This window comes from Gracilinanus agilis, chromosome 4, assembly GCF_016433145.1.
Source record: "Gracilinanus agilis isolate LMUSP501 chromosome 4, AgileGrace, whole genome shotgun sequence".
In the NCBI taxonomy this organism is placed as follows: Eukaryota; Metazoa; Chordata; class Mammalia; order Didelphimorphia; family Didelphidae; genus Gracilinanus; species Gracilinanus agilis.
Genome location: NC_058133.1, coordinates 137,179,797 through 137,196,485, shown reverse-complemented (window position 1 = coordinate 137,196,485; position 16,689 = coordinate 137,179,797). Strand labels below are relative to the sequence as shown.

The 16,689-nt window shown below is 34.2% G+C and overlaps 1 protein-coding gene across 1 annotated transcript in view; it reads left to right on the top strand.

Annotated features, from left to right (window-relative positions):
• LOC123247970 (serine/threonine-protein kinase MRCK alpha-like) overlaps nt 1-16,689 on the top strand; it is a 426,637-nt gene that overhangs the window by 156,755 nt on the left and 253,193 nt on the right. Inside the window, exon 2 of the mRNA XM_044677091.1 lies at nt 13,661-13,752. Coding sequence (XP_044533026.1) covers nt 13,661-13,752 — 92 coding nt within the window. The remainder of the gene's footprint in view (nt 1-13,660; nt 13,753-16,689) is intronic.

The following is a 16,689-nucleotide window of genomic DNA, read 5'->3' as shown; positions in this document are numbered from 1 at the left end:
GAGTCTACCTCCCCAATCACGCCTGCCTCAACCCATGTGTTCAAGCAGTTGCTTTTCTTCTGTGTTTCCTCTCCTGCAGTTCTTCCTCTGAATGTGAGTAGTGTTCTTTACTCCTCAGAACTGTCCTGGGTCATTGCATTGCTGCTGTTAACTCAGTTTTTTAATAAAAAATGAAATAATTGTTTAATTTCATTAATTCATTTGCTTTCCATTTTATATTATGTCTTATAATTTCACTATTATTTTAAGCCTTTATTAATATTATTTAGTTCTTTTAAATTGCAAAATTCCTTGATTTAGAAGCTTTTCTTTGACTTGTTCATTATCTGAAACTTTAGTGGCACCATCTACATTTAAAGGTGTAAAATTTTTTGATAATTTGAACCTTGAATTTAAAGTGAGAAATCCTTTACCATGTTCAGTTGTTTGTGAGAATCAAATGAGATAATATGCGTAAAGCACTTAACTCAGTGCCTGGCACATAGTGGGTGTTATATAAATACTCATTTCCTTCCCCATGGACTCCCCTGCTTTTCTATTCTTTCTCTATCTCTGTCCCACTGTTGGATTAGCATGTGGAAGTAGCTTTCTTAAATACTCCTGTTCCTTTATCATTTCTTTTTGGTTCAGGCTAGAAGGATAGGTAGAAGGAAGGTTTCTGTTGTTTGGGGCAGGTGAGACAACTCTGGCACTTTCTCAAGCGCCCCTTCTCAATTTCTTTTTACAGTGGCCTTGCAGAGTTATGTTGGTAAGGGGAACATTGTGACACTAAGAGAAGATAACTTTCTCTTTGATAATTCCTTCATATACTTATAACCTTTGCTATCTGCTTTGTACTTAAGCACTTAGGCTTTGCCAGGGATAGCCACTTAACTCTTCTGGGTCTCTTCATTTGAGGCCTATAGGAACCATTGTTCATCAGTGTGATAGGGGCCATAGTATCCCTTGTTTGCATTTTTGTCATTGTTCATTTTCCCTCCCTTTCCCTATCTTTTGGCAGCATTTTTATAGTTTTTGTTGGGGCAGTCTGGTAAATTTGTTTCCTTGACTTGTGATATTTCATCATTTTTCTAGAATCCTTTGGGTATCATTGCTTATGAATTTGTTAGTAGATGTTTAGGATTTATAGCTTATATTTGTATCAGCTTGGCATGGTTTCATCATCCTGGAAATAAATGAGTAGGAAAAGGTGATGGAGCATTCATATACTGGGAGGAAGTGATCCCTGAAGGACAAGTCCAAGAGCTACATCTGTGTCCATGACATATTAAAACGTCTCAAGGAAAGCTTTTAATAGCTTGAGTAGAATTTCTGTGGATTATCTATAGGAAAATATGAACAACACCCTTGCAAATGAGGTAGTATGGATAGGCTGTGATCTATGTCCATGTAGGGGATACCCTCCATTGTTGAGATCATGGTTCCATTAAAGTTCTGACTTTGGACCCAATCTTGGACATAATCAAGTTTTAATTTTTGTGGAGAGAGGCACTTTGACCTGGCATTGTAGATTAGATGGCTGTCAGGAAGCCCTGAATTCAAATTTTGATTTTGACAAATATTCATTTTGTGGCCATTACTACTCCAGGCAATTCTAATAAGACTGTAAATTTTAGATGAGTTACTTACCTGCATTGGTGGAGGAAAATTTTCCACATTGAAAGTTCTTTACACAGATGAAATTGTAGGTCTAGACCAAAAATCTTTTTGGAGTTATAATACTTGCAGATACCAGCGGTCCCACCTTTACTATCTTCTTGGCATTTATTACATTTTAGTCATATGTGGAGTTCATAGATTTAGTACATAGAATGAAATATAAAGCTAGAAATTGATGCATCTTCCCTTCTCCTTTGATTGATTAGAATTAAGGAGGCTGGTGGTAAACTTATTTAATATTGAACATGAATTAGAGATGGATCAGTTTTTGAATTCTGGGGTTGACTTTTTTTTTCCAGGGTTTTTTCCCTTTATTTTATTCCAGTGGCAAATTTACTCATAAATTTTCCAAGGTTACATGATTCATGTTGTCTCCCTTCTGTCTTCCCTTTCCCCTCCTGGAGTTGACAAGCAATTCCACTGGGTTATATATTATCTGGGATTGACTTTTTAAATACAGAGAACCTATGTGTCAACCTCTAATGTTAGCTTTATGCTTGAGTGCTTATTTCTGAGTTTGTGGGCTCCCAGTACCCCTTCTCTTTTTGCTTTGTCCAGTGAAAATAATTCTTATATCAGTGTCTTAATTTTTAAGATGGTTGAAATATTAAATAATGTTAAGTTAAAGAGCTAGGCAACCCCTTAATTTCAGCTGTGTTCAGTAGAATTAATTCTAGAAGTTCTGAGTAATTCTAGTTCAGTTTATTTTAGATTGCAGACAGCATTGTAAAACAAAATGGACTAATGGAGAAGAAATTCCAATCATATTTTCTCTAAATACTATAGATTATCTATTTTCACTTTAATTGAATCAATATATTTTAAATTTAGGTATTAATCATTAAAATTCTATTCTTTATGGTTCAGATTCCAGTCCCCCCCCTCAAAAAAAAACCCAAACAACTTAGTACTTTTCTCCTCTTTTGTCAGATTGCAATTGTATACGTTTATTAAAATTTTTCATGTTTACTCACTGGCATGTAGGAAATCCAAGAAGCACTTACAAAGGAAGTGGAAGAAAATTTTATATGGAGCAAAGTTACTTCTCTCATTGTCAATTGTTCCTTTATTGGCAAAATTACTCTGAGCAAATAAATAACTGATGTAAATAGAATTGAGTCACTAAATTAAACTTTCTAATACAAAATAAATAATTTTTTCCTTCCTTACAATTTTTAAAAAAATTTGTGGCTACACTGCTTCTTATCTCTGCGTTTTAAAAATTCTTCTGATTAACTTAAGACCCACCTTAAATGAGTTTGCTTTCAGAATCATCTACTTTTTACAAGCAGTTACTTCATTCAAAAGCTTTTCTAGCTATGTACTTTTGTAGCTTTGTTTGTATCTCTCTTTTCCACTTAGTCCATTCTGTTTTGTATTCTTGCTGTGTACATATCTTTTCTGAAGTACTAGGTTATAAATTTGTTAGCAGGGTTAGTATCCTGTTAATCTTGTCATCCTTAAGTACAGCTTACTATCTTGAATATAATAAATATTCAGTTCATTTCAGCACACATTTGCTAATTGCATTCTATATATGTAGTCTGTCTTTTAGTCAACAAGCAATTAATAAGTAACACTTTTGCTTATTAGCAGTGTGCTAGGCATTGTACAGATACAAGAAACATTACTGTGCTCAGGTTGCTTACATTCTGTTGAATGAGATGACATGTATAATTAAGTATGTAGAGAATAAATACAAAATAAGTGAGAAGTATGATGTGATTATAATAGTAGTTGGAGTGGAGATCAGGAAAGTTTTTATGCAGAAGGTAGTGCTTGGACTTCATCTTGAAAGAAAAGAGCGATTCCAAGAGGCAGAGATGAGGAAGGAAGAGGATATTCCAGGTAAACATATTAAATTGAAGCAAAGAGAGCTCTTTACTCACTGGCTTATAAATAAATGACCTGCCTTCAACTTCAACAAGGAAAGTGAGAGTAATTTAGACTACAAAATATCTGTTCCCTCTTTAATCCCTCTCCCCAAGTAATTTCTTTTTAAATGCATTGATACAAAGTAGAATGCATGATAAAACAAGAATAAAAGTCCCATCCATAATAACTCTTTTGTAGATCTGAAAATTAGAAGTGAATAGAGCATCATTCCTGTAAAGGAAATGTTTTTGTTTCACATAGCATTTCCTTCCCTTTGAGATGGCTTTGTCTAGCTAGAGTGTGCAAAAGACTGGATCAAAATTATAAGAAGGAGGAGGGAGAGATCTTGGAAGAGTTAGCTCTTTACTATACATGGGATGAAAATGTAACACTGGTTTGAGAAACATTCCTAATATAGAATTATGGAGAAGTGCCAATATATTCCACTAATAACTGCCATGTAGATGTTTCAAACACACTGGAAGAAATTATTTATTCTGCTGCTCCCTTGCTATTTTACTGACCTGAATTCACTGAGAGAAAGAGGCAGGCAAAATAATATTTGAAAGCAGAAACTTTTTTACTACCATTTCAATTGTACTTTCGTAGAATTTCCTTTAAAATGGAAAATTATATGCACATTAGTTTTTATACAAAAATTATTTTTGAATACTTGAATATTTCCCCCTTTTCCAGTTTTCTCCCTTGTTACTTCCTAAGAACCCCAATTCTGGCCCACTTAGAGAAATGAGATAACCTAAGATGTCAATCAATAAATAATATGTCAAGGTACTTACTGTATGCCATATTTTGTGCTAAGTACTGGGAATACAAGAAGAGGCAAAAGATAGCTCTTGTCCCTAAGGAGCTCACAATCCAAGAGTAATTATGTATCATGTTACATTTGAATCCAATTATAAAGAAAATTATTATAGTAATAGAAGTTGGCTTCTAAACATTTACATATTTATTTGTGTAAAAAAAACAAAACCAAGCTAGCTAGTGTTTAGAGGAGCCATTTTACTGATATTTTTTACTAGTATTTTCCTCCTTGGTAAAATGGAGTTGAATTAAGTGGTCTTCAAGAGTCTTTCTAGATCTAACTTAAAATAATTCAAAATTCTGATGAGAGGACAGCAAAATTCAGGTATTGTGATGTTAGCAATCTTCGGTGCATTATATTAGAAAGGTCATTAGATTTAGAGTTAGGTGAATTGGATTCAGATTCCAACAGCTGTTTTACTACTATCCATGTGACTTTGGGCAAAGTCATTCAAACTTTCTGGGCTTCAGGTACCTCAACTGTACAAATAAGTTAGGCTCATTATCTTTGGTTTTTACTTCTCACTTAAAATCCTGTGTTATTTTTTGTCTGAATTTTCAAGGCCAAGCCTGCATTGGTCTGTTTCTTCTTGGGTATAGTATCTAATCCAAAATATATAGTACCTAGCCTGAAATTTGGGCACCACTGCCACAAGCTCAACAAGTTTGGCCAGGCTTTCTTTAGGAATAATGTAGAGAACAAGAATTTTTCACTGAAATGAAAGCATAAATGGCAATCTCATATTTTACATTAAAATATCATACATAGATTATAACCTTAATTAAAGAAACAAAAACCTGAGTGTCATTGGTTATTTCTCATATTAAACTTATACTGCCAACTATCTATGCTTAGCATGTTATTCTTAAGACCTAAGAAAGAAAACAACCTTTATTTTACTGAGCAGTCTTAAAATTAGATGTTGTTAAGAGTTTAGGCTTACTTCAGCTTGCCTCAGTGTAAAGCCACAGAGTACTTTTAAAGTGCATCAAAAGCCTGTACTACCTGTTCAGATAACTTAGGAGATAGCATTAAATTTTTATTGTTAGTTTCGCTAACTCCATTTTATCTCCTTCTTCAGACAGTCAATAGTATTTATTAAACAACTACTAAAAACTACCTCTAGGACAATAAAGGAAAAGAAATGTCTGATTTTAGAGGGTTTACATTCTATCAGGGAGACAACATATACCAAAATAAGCCTATTTGACACAGATACAAAATCAACATTTTGGGCAAGTTATAAGCTGCTGAGAGTGGTACATTCAGTAATGCCTTCAAGTAAAAGGTGATTTTTGAGCAAAGTTTTGGCAGGGCTATATACTGCATATGAGACATAGGGAGTAGCCAGTTCAAAAGTCAGGAGACAGGAGAGAGGAAGGAAGTGTGTTGTTGTTGTTATCATTTTGTTTTTTGTGAAAAAAATAGCAAGAGACCAGTTTGGAATGTGGTGTTTGTTGCAGGTGAATAGTGTATAATGTTTGGAAAGGAAGATTGGAGTCATATTACGAAGTGAGAAAGGAGGGCAAGGAGAAGGAGGGGAGGGCTTGGTGGTCATGGATCTTTCATCCTGTTGGCCTGGATTTCATCTGCAAAATTTCAGGGCTGGGCGGGGGCAGCTGGGTAGCTCAGTGGATTGAGAGTCAGGCCTAGAGACAGGAGGTCCGAGGTTCAAATCCAGCCTCTGACACTTCCTGGCTGTGTGACCCTGGGCAAGTCACTTGACCCCCATTGCCCACCCTTACCACTCTTCCACCTATGAGCCAATACACAGAAGTTAAGGGTTTAAATAAATGAATGAATAAATAAATGAATGGCAAAACAAACAAACAAACAAACAAACAAATAAATAAATAAATAAATGAACATCCATTTCCTTGGTCCCTAAGTGTAAAAAAAAAAAATTTCAGGGCTGGGGTTGAGCTCTGTTTAACTTGCATGGGATGAGAATGACTATTCCTTTTGAAGAAATCAAGGACCATAAGGCCTTAACATATACCATGATACTGAATCTTAATGACTTCTGACCCTTACCATCCACTCTACCTTTATGCATTTCCCAGGCATTGTCATCTAAGTTGTTGATAGAATCTAAGGACTCTTGCTTGTTTTTTCAATAATTTTTTCACACAGCTTCCAAAGTAATTTTCCTTAAAGTAAAAGTTTGACCATTCAACTCCTTTATTTAATCAATTCCAATGGAGCCTCTAGGATCAACAAATTAATTTTTAAAAGTATTTACTAAGGATGTACTTGTGTGCCAAGCACTTGGGAGTACAATTAGAAAAAGTAAAACAGTACTTGGTCTTCAGGACCTAACAGAAAATTAAGCTTTAGTATAGAATTCAAAGCCTGGTGGAAGTCCTAAGGGTGTAGAGCCTTAGAATTGTTATATTCAAAGGAGGTCACTAGTATCTATTTGAGGTAGTAGAAAATGATGTACAGAGAGGATAAGATGGCACTTCTCCTTTATAACAGTTGCCCAGGCAGGATCCTTCAGGTCAAAGTGGTTTATCCCTTCAGGACCCACCTGGGGTTAATTGAAATATTAATTCGGGCTCTTCAGCTGGGATAACGTTGATAATCTGACTATGTTGGCTCCCTTCCCAAAACAAGCTTTTGAAACCGATTTAGGAAGGTACTTTAAACTTTATATATATTTGATAAGAAGGATAATGGTAAGGATTGAGGTATTAGGAGACCCTACTTAAATTGCTACTAATGAAACTAACTGCAGGCAATGAAGAATCAAATGTTAGCTTCCCTCTGGTCCAGCCTGGCCAGGGCTAAACCAGAGTAGGTAAACTGCTGGGAAATCTTCAGCTTCTTCTTCTGTAGATCTTAAGTCTTAACAGTTGAGATATATCCACCCTTTCCACCCTCTTCTTCATCTCCTGCCCACTTCCCAGATCCCTCCCATACCTTGGGAAGCCTCGATAGCTAGATGATGAAACTCCTAATATCTAGGGGCAGTAGACACTAAGGTGGTGGTCAAATACAGGTTGATAACGGTATGAGAAGCACCGGAAGAGCTTTGCAGAGTAGTGTTTGTAACTCTCTATCTCCAAGACCAGGATCCACACCGATCTCTAGCCTCAGGACAGGTAAAAGCCCCAGAACCTCCCTCAGGGTTCTCAACTGCCCCCTTCTGCCTCTCACATGCCTCTCTGGGAACATTCTATCCAACTGACTTATCTGTCAATCATTGAATGAACTTCAAGCTCCCAGAGATTCAATATAACAGAATACATCTACTCTATGCATCATTATAAGGAAGAATAACCAGCAAAAGTGAGTAAAAGGAACAGGAAGGTGACAGGAAAACACAAAACACAATTTAGTTCCTTATTTTCTTCTTGGCAAGCAAAGAGGTGAAAGAAAGAAAAATTAAGACTATTGTATGCACATGTCTTTGGGCCCCAATGTCCTCCTTTTTTGTAAAGGTCTACTAGATAATTTCTTCTAGCTCTAATCCTCTATAATTCTAGAATGAAAGGACTAGGGCAGTTGTAGAAGAGTCAGAAAGACATCACTATGTCTAAAATAGAACTTACTTTCCCCTTGATTCAACTGTTTCTTTTGATTCTGCTATTTCTGTCACTATCATCACCATTCACCGTCTTACTTTATTGTCTTTGACTTTTTTTCTTTTTCATTTCCTACATCCCACTAATCTAGTTCATTATGCCTTAATGCTACTCCCAAATATGTCTTTTCCTTTCTTTATCCACTACTGTTACTCTATTGTAAGTCGTCTTTACCAACTTCAAACCATGGAACTTACTTCCTAATTGTCCTCTCGTCCAAACTATTCTTGTTTCCATTGTCAGATTAATCTTTATAGATCTGGAATCAGATTTTAATAGGATCTTAGAGCTCATCTAGTCTGATTCCATCACATCTGGAGCATTAGTGCAGTTCTAGGCACTACAGTTTAGGAAGGACTTCACACAAATTTTTTAAGAAAAATTCTTCATTTAAAACTTTTTACAGTATAATAATATTGCATTATTTAGTCATTCTCCAGTTGATGGTCCTATTTTGATTCTAGTCTTTTGTTATCACAAGAAGTGCCTCTGAATATTTTGTTATATATGTACCATTTGTTTTCTTTCATTGATAGCCTTAGGTTATCTGCCTAGTGTTGGGGTCAATAGGAAGTTAAGTGACAACTTACATAAGCAAAACAAAACAAACAAAAACCTTACCAGTAAGCTACAATAATGACAGGCATACCTATAAGTCCTTTAATTGTAAGAATATAGTATAACAGATATAAAAACTATTATACTAAAAACTTTTTTCTTCTAAGGGTTTAATTTTCTAGCTTTGCTTAGGAGACAGGGCAGAGGAAGAAGCTGGAAATAGGGTTAAAATGTCTAAAAGACTTGTAATTATGGTAGTTTCATGTCTAAGCTATGCACTTAGGAACAGAATATAATATTTAAAAATCTATCGGGGTCAACTTACCTCCTTATTCTATTGTTACCCCATTCTATTACTTTTTCAACTTATTTCCTATCTTAAAGACAAATAAAAGTAGGAGAAAGCCATTTATGGAAAATTGAAGCGGTAGAGGTAAAAATAAGGACCAAAGGCAAAAAGTAGGGGAAAATAATTGGGAGAATGATGATACCACTGACAAAAATAGGGAAATTATGAAAGTTAGCAGTGTTAGGGGAAAGTTGAAGATAAATTGGAGCTCTTCACAATTCATTCTCTATGTGATCTTTGGCAAGACATCCTTTCTGGGCATCACCTTGGCATAATTAAGTAGTTTAACTAGATTGCCTCTAAGAATCTTTCCAGAAATATGTTTGAGTTTTGGGCATTGTAAATTTGAAATTATAATTTTGCCAAGAGGTAAGACTCAGTAGGTAGTTGTAGATATTTTTTTTCATTTTTCATTTTTTTAGATTCTATGCATATCTTGGTTGCTAGGCTTTCAAGTATTTTATACATACTAGTGTCATTTTAAATGGAATTTTTTTTCTCTGATGAATTTTGGTGGAGATATATAGAAATGCTAGTTATTTAAATTAATTTACATTTTACTTATATTTTGTATCTTGCAACTTTGCTGAATGTATTGTTTCATTTAATCTTTTAGTTAACTCTAAAGTTCTTTAAGCCATCATCTCAAAAAAGGGAAGTTTTTTTCTCTTTATGCTTATTTATTTTATTGGTTATAGTAATAATTAATATAATAAATTAAGAACAACAAAATTCATGATTATGTCAATAAATTCAGAAAAAGCTTTAGATGAAGTACAATAATAATTTTTTTTAAACCACCAACTAGAAATTAACCCAAGAATAAATGGAGATTTCTAAAACCTACAGTCAGTATTATAAGTAATAGTGAATTAGAGGGGGCAGCTGGGTAGCTCAGTGGATTGAGAGCCAGGCCTAGAGACAGGAGGTCCTAGGTTCAAATCCAGCCTCAGACATTTCCCAGCTGTGTGACCCTGGGCAAGTCACTTGACCCCCATTGCCTACCCTTACCACTCTTCCACCTATAAGTCAATACACAGAAGTTAAGGGTTTAAAATTAAAAAAATTTTAAAAAAATTGTAAAAAAAAATAGTGAATTAGAGGACTTTCCATTAAGATCAGGGATAAAGCAAGGATGTCCATTATTACACATTATTATTTGATATAATGCTAAAAATTAAAATCAGTAGGTCTTAGCAATAGATTAGATATTAGTGTGTGAGAGAGTGAGGAATTGAAGATGACACCTAGTTTGCAACATCGGTGACTTGGAGGATGGTGATACAATATGAAGTTAGTTAGGAAGAGGGGTGGGCTATTTTTTGGGGGAAAGATAATTCATTTTTGGACATGATGAGTTTTAGATGTCTATCATTCTCCAAATATTTCATTTTCTCGATTCAAGGAGTTAGCAGGCTTCTTTTCTGAAAATTTTCTTAAACAAAATTTTAAATCTTGGATTTTTATGAAAATACAATCACCCTAAAGGGGGTGTTAACCAACACCCAGATCAACTCAGAATATATTGTTGAGTTATGGGATGTATGAGTCAATTGTCAAAAGAAAAATCAAAACATGAAAAGAAAACAATCATACTCTCATTTTTAATATTTCTATATAGATTTCCTTTCATGATTTCTTGAGATATAATCTCCAAGACTTTTTTTTGAGTCATTACTTTAAGGTAGTCCTGTGCTTCTTAAATCATTTCCCTTTCATCTCTTTTCTAGGTCATTTGTTAAAAGATCCCTTTAATGCATGTTCTCCTATTTTTTCAATCTTATGACTTTGTTTTTAATATTTATTTTTGTTCTTTTTGAGTCATTAATTTCCATTTGCTCTATTCTAATTTTTAGAGTGTTTGTTATTTGCTTTTAACCCTTTATAAGCCTCTTAATACTAAGCTGTTAATTCTTCCAAATCTTTAATTTACTTTCAAATTCTTTCCTCTAAAAATCTTATTTAATTTCTAATATAATTTATACCCTCCAAAAACCCTTTCTCAACTCTATATTTCTTCCAGAAATTTTAGTTGAATTTGTGGCTAATCTGTTTTTTTCTTTGAGACAGACTTTTCTCTTAGATACTTATCTAGAATTATTCTTTTTGCATTCTGATTTTGTTTACCCCTATTTAATAGCTGTTTTTCATTGTTTAAAAATTTTATTCATTCTTCTAAATTGGGATGTGAGGACAAGATTCTGGAGCAATTTTGGAGGGAACATTAGGGCCTTTTATGTTCCTTCTACTACATTTTTTTTTTTTTTTTTAGTGTTAATGGCTATGTTCTTTAAGGATCTTGGATAAAACTCAGGCTGGGAATTTGCAAGGTTTCATTGAGTCCAAAGTGGTCTAATTTTGGACAAAGTTTGATGGTTTCTTTCCTGGTCTGAGATCTCCCAAATATTAGAATTTATTATTAGTAGCATTGGTTCCCAGTTTGGATCTTATTCTCTGTAGTAGGAATCTTCTTTAGTGTAGAGAACCAGGCCCTACAAAAAGTTCTTGTGTGGGTTTAATTACCTGTGGAGGGGAGCTATAGAGAAAGCAATGGGTAAAAATTAAGGACTAGGGAGAGACCTGGATTGAACAATCAGTCAAGGAACACAGAGAAAGAACTTCAGCATTGTGTCAGCAGGTCAGCACACACAGAGAGTTGGAGAAAAGGCTCTGACCTTGCTGCACTGATTTATTAGAGGTTTCCAGGATTGGTTTTTTTTTTTGGGATATCAATCAAACAAGTGAAACAACAAAAGTATTATCATAACATTAAGTCCAATTACAAAATAAAGGAATGAGTAGACATAATTGTATAGCCAAGTGCCCAGGAAAGAAGCTCATTTGAAAGTCCTTCCTGACTTTAGTCAAACCTTCTTCCTGACATTGGCTCAAATTTATTCAGATGTTAAGTGTAGGTCTTTGACATTTTAAAGGACCTTTACAAATTGTTAGCTACCTTTTAGACTGTAGATAATAATGAAGGCTTAATTTTTAAGTTCAACAAAATTTAAGTCCAATCCAATTTAAGGATTCAGAAATCAATCATGAAATTTTAGAAATATATTCATAAGTCTGGTCCATGGACACTTTGCTCATTAGAGTCAGCTTTTGAATACATCTTTAAAATCTTCATGATTCACTATAACTGAAATCCTTCATTTAGATAGTTGCTGGCCCCTGTCAACTAGCCAGATTGCTTTGCAGAAATGCCATAGGCATCTTTTTTCTCACCCCATTCCTCTGACCACAACATATACTCAGTAATGATAAACCTTTTAGAGACTGTGTGTTGTGCTTTGCCCTCCAGACTGCATGCCCTGCCCTCCAGAGACCAAGTGGGCCCTCCTCTCCCCCCTTATGAGAGGGAGGAGAGGGAGTAAGGCACTAACATTGGGCTACTGGGCAGAAGGGCTGGGAGGAACAGGGAAGATGGGGAAAGGAGCTCAGCTCTGTGTGATTCCCTCTGCTTTTCAAGTAATTAAGTCTGGCAGGTACTGCATGTGTACCCACAAGAGAGGTCTCTGCGTGCCTTCTTTGGCATGCACGTCATAGGTTTGCCATCATGGCTTTAGTATATCTGGTACAATATCTGTCCTCAGCTCCTTTTTCTCTCCTGTTCTGTACCTCGAAATCCCTCAATATAAGTCCCTTTCCTGCATTAAGAGAAGTTTGAGATAAATATATAGATTGGCAAACTACATTATCATATAATAAAAATAAAATAAACATTTGAAATACTATTTGCCTGAATCACTCTGGCCTTAAAATGTATTGTCAGATAAACAGTCATAAATCTGGCTTAGGTTTCTTAGTTTAAGAAATTTTTGTAAATTAAAAATATTTGTTATTGGGACTACAACTGTAAAATTTGGCAGACCCTCCAGTTTGTCTGATTGTAATTAGTCATCAGAAGAATTACATTTTTATGATGGAATAAATCTTGGCAATAAAGGAAAATGATTTTAAAAATTTCAATCACTCTTTTGCCTTAATACTGATTCTTAGGTAAGAGTTAATCATATGTGAAATCTCTGGGTCTTAAAAATGTTTACTTGGTTTCTTAAATTTTGCTAGGAATAAACTAAATATAGAATAAAAATTTTAATGTTGGATCTTAATATTAGATTTTTCTCCAACTTGAAAATTAACAATCTCACAGTAAGTAAATTCAATGTTATAGAAAATTTTAACATTATTAAAATTTCACCATGTTTTTTTAAAAATTCAAAATATCCTCATATTTTGTATATTTGGTCCATTCCTTTTCTCTTATGGCTTGTCTTAAATTACTAGTGTGTTTCTTGTCCTAATTGAATAATAGAATAACTAAAAAATGTTTTTTGTCATGTTATTACTAGTGATACAGTATATTTTATCAGTATGTTTATATAATATATTTTGAAATTCTAATGGAATAGCTTCATTTGTTTGAACTAGTTTTAGAACTCCTATTTCTTTCTAGCAATAACAAGATAAATATATTGAATGTTTAAGTGTGTATTATTAATGTTTGCATGAATTGACAGTTTTATTACACAGCCACACCAGGCTGCAAAGATATTTGAAAATATTTTAAGATGTGTGCCTTTATATTTTTCCCCAAATGATATAAGTATAAAAAAATAAAGAAAACAAACTTTGGTGTTTTAACTAAAATTATTTCCTCTTTAATTTTGATGAGAATTTTTTAGGTCTACAAATGATGAATGGTTTGAGCTTTTGGCATGTAGGGTGTATAAAAATTTACTTTTTATATGTAATTTCATTTTCCTTGAAAAGTAATTAATTGATAATGTTCTTTTCTTACAGCCAAACCATTCACTTCTAAGGTGAAACAGATGCGATTACATAAAGAAGACTTTGAAATATTAAAGGTGATTGGTAGAGGAGCTTTTGGGGAGGTAAGATATAAAGATTCTGTGGAAAGTTTGTTAACTTATTTTTGAAAGTCACCTATTTATTGTATGTAGATAAACAGAAATATTGTTTGTCATTTTATGGTATATCTCAAAGTTTTGAAATAAAGATTGGAAAGAAGTGATCTCTTGAAATTATCTTAATTTCAAATTTGAAATGACTCATTTTCACAAAGGAAATTCCTTAGTGAATACAGTAGTAATTACAAATAAATGGGAAGTATTTATACTTAAAGAATCTACTTTATTGGTTAAGAAATATATTCCCTTTACTGCCTTACTATCTATAGCATACTTTATGTGTTCATTGTCTTCTCTTTTCAACTTTCAATTTCACCTTTCAATTTCCTGGTCCCTATTAGTGGTCTCAACTTTCTTCTACTTAATGATTCTTCTACTTAATGAATTCTGAAGCCCGTCCTTTCATTTATCTCACCATTGAGTTGATTGCCATGCCACTTGTTATTTTTTATGGAGTCACCCATGTATCCATCTTGTCTTCTATATTCAAATTTATAACTAGGAATTTTTGGACCATAGACAAATATACACCTTGAGGGTAGAGAAGAGAGAAAGAAGCACAACACTTCATGGAAAGGACATGGAGATTCTAGGATATTTGGATTGAGGCTCCTAATGTAGAAACTACCATGGGGGTTAGAAACTCAAATTTTTCAAGTCACTTCCCAGCTTGCTATTTTAACCATTTTTGCTAATGCTATTGTTTCTATGCTTTTGAAGAACTGCAAATACTGTGTCAAAGCCCTCCAAATATGGCACTTTGGCATGGCTATGAGTGCAATAGTCCTAGTCCATGGTCTCATGCTTGATTCCTGTTTTAACACCATCTAGTTGGCTCACCAGGGTTCAAGTTGTACCCTGCCACATCTGTTTGGAATAAGTGTCACATCTATCTTCTTTAAAGCAGCTTTCATAATATTAAGATGTGCAACCTTGAAATTGCCCTCAAATCATCTTTTTCCCTCACCCCCAGTATAACTTGGAACTGACTGTTCATTCACTAAGCCATCACCTTAGTTCTGGATAATCTCTTCACCTTTTTAATGAACTTATGCTACAGCTTTCTAGATGAAAGTGTAGCTTTCAGTTTTTCATTTCTCCATTGCAATCTACTCAGATTGCCAAAATTAATCTTGCTAAAGATTAGTTTTGATCTCCCCCCCCTTTTTTTTTGTCTACTTTTGAACTTTTATGGGCTTCTTATTGCCCCTAGCATAAAATACAAACATCTAGGTATCTTTCCATTAGTCTACCTTTTCAAGTGAAACTGACCTACTTGCTTTTGAAGTCAACATTTGTTTCCTGCTTCCATACTTTTGAACAGATTGTCCCCCAAGCTTGGAATGCATTCCTTCCTTCCTTATAGAATGCTTCATTTCCTTGAAGGATTATCTTATGTGTCATTTCCCAGAAGCCTTTTTTAGCTTCCTTTGTTGTTATTGCTTTTTCTTCTCATTATCATGTATATAATGAAATGATTAAAATGAGGAAAAACTCTTTTTATATTATTAACTTCATTAAAGTAAGAAAAATCAGTTTCCCCTGGCTGAAATTAACTAACTCCCCCCCTACTCTGAATCTCCTCAGATTCAAAGTTCCCTCCTAGGTGGGGGAATTGGTCCTCCTATGGACCAATCCCATGCCCAGAAGTAGGGAGGTGTGGTCTACCTAGCATAGTACCTTTAACAGAGTAGGTGCTTAGTAAATGTTTATTTTTTTATCTTTCTTTCAAAATTTCATCCTATATTTTCCTTCTCTTTCACAGCCTAACTCCCAGAAAAGTTTATTTGTGTTTGTCTGATTCTCATCTCCCACTCTCATCACATCTTTATAATGTGGCCTCTATAGCCAACATGCTGCTAAAACTGCTGTCTCCCAGGTCACTAGTAATCTCGTTATTATTAAAATTGTGTCCCTCTTCTGAGATGTGTTTTCTTCTTCAGAGTTCCTCACAATACTGCTTTATTCTATTTCTTTTCTTTCCTGTTGAATTGATTCCTCCCAGTTTTCTTTTCAGGTTCATCCTCTATCCCTTTATCTATGCACAGTTATTCTTGAGGTTTTAGCTGCAAGTCAGATTGAAAGGCATTTTCAACCCTAGGGTTCAGCAGCAAAACAGATGGTCATGCCTTTTTTTTTTTTTTTTTTAATGTCACTTCCACTGATAAAATTATATAAATTTCTGATGTTGAATCAGTTGTCTGTGACCCAGTCCTTGGCATCAAGAACTTTCTTTTCTGGACCTTGGATAGATGTAGTTGTGCTTAAATCTTTAATCTGTATCTGCACTTCCTTATGTTATTGCTTTTAGTGTATTCATCTGTGAATTCACCATTTAGTACATGCTGTGGGAGGAAGACTATGTAGGAGTTAAACTTTATCATTATTTCTTGTCATCCATGAAGCTATGATATATGTAGCATTTGCACTATATTAAAAGTTGTAGGTATTTGAGAGTTGGTCTTAACTTATAGGAACTTGCGGGATTGAAAATCTAGTTAAGAATGTAAAACATTGCAATAAAGAAAAATTGTAAAGGATTAAAAAAAAATCCTCTTTTGGCCCTCATTCCTCAGATCATTTGGTTTTTGCTTTAAGTTTAAGCTTTCATTCTTTGTTCCTATGTAAGACTCCCCTTTCCTCCAACTTCCTTTCTGCAAGAAATAAATCTAGCCTCTGTTGTTGTTCTGAATATGGTTATCTGCATACTATTCTTCTTGTAGCTTTCAATGAATATATATTGTTATTAAATAATTGGAATCTAATTGCCATACTTTACTTTGAACTACAGTGGTACCTTGACACACGAGTTTAATTCATTCCACGGCCAAGGTTGTAACTCAGTTTGCTTGTGTGTCAAATTGAATTTCCCCTTAATGGAAATGCAATTAAACTGTTTTG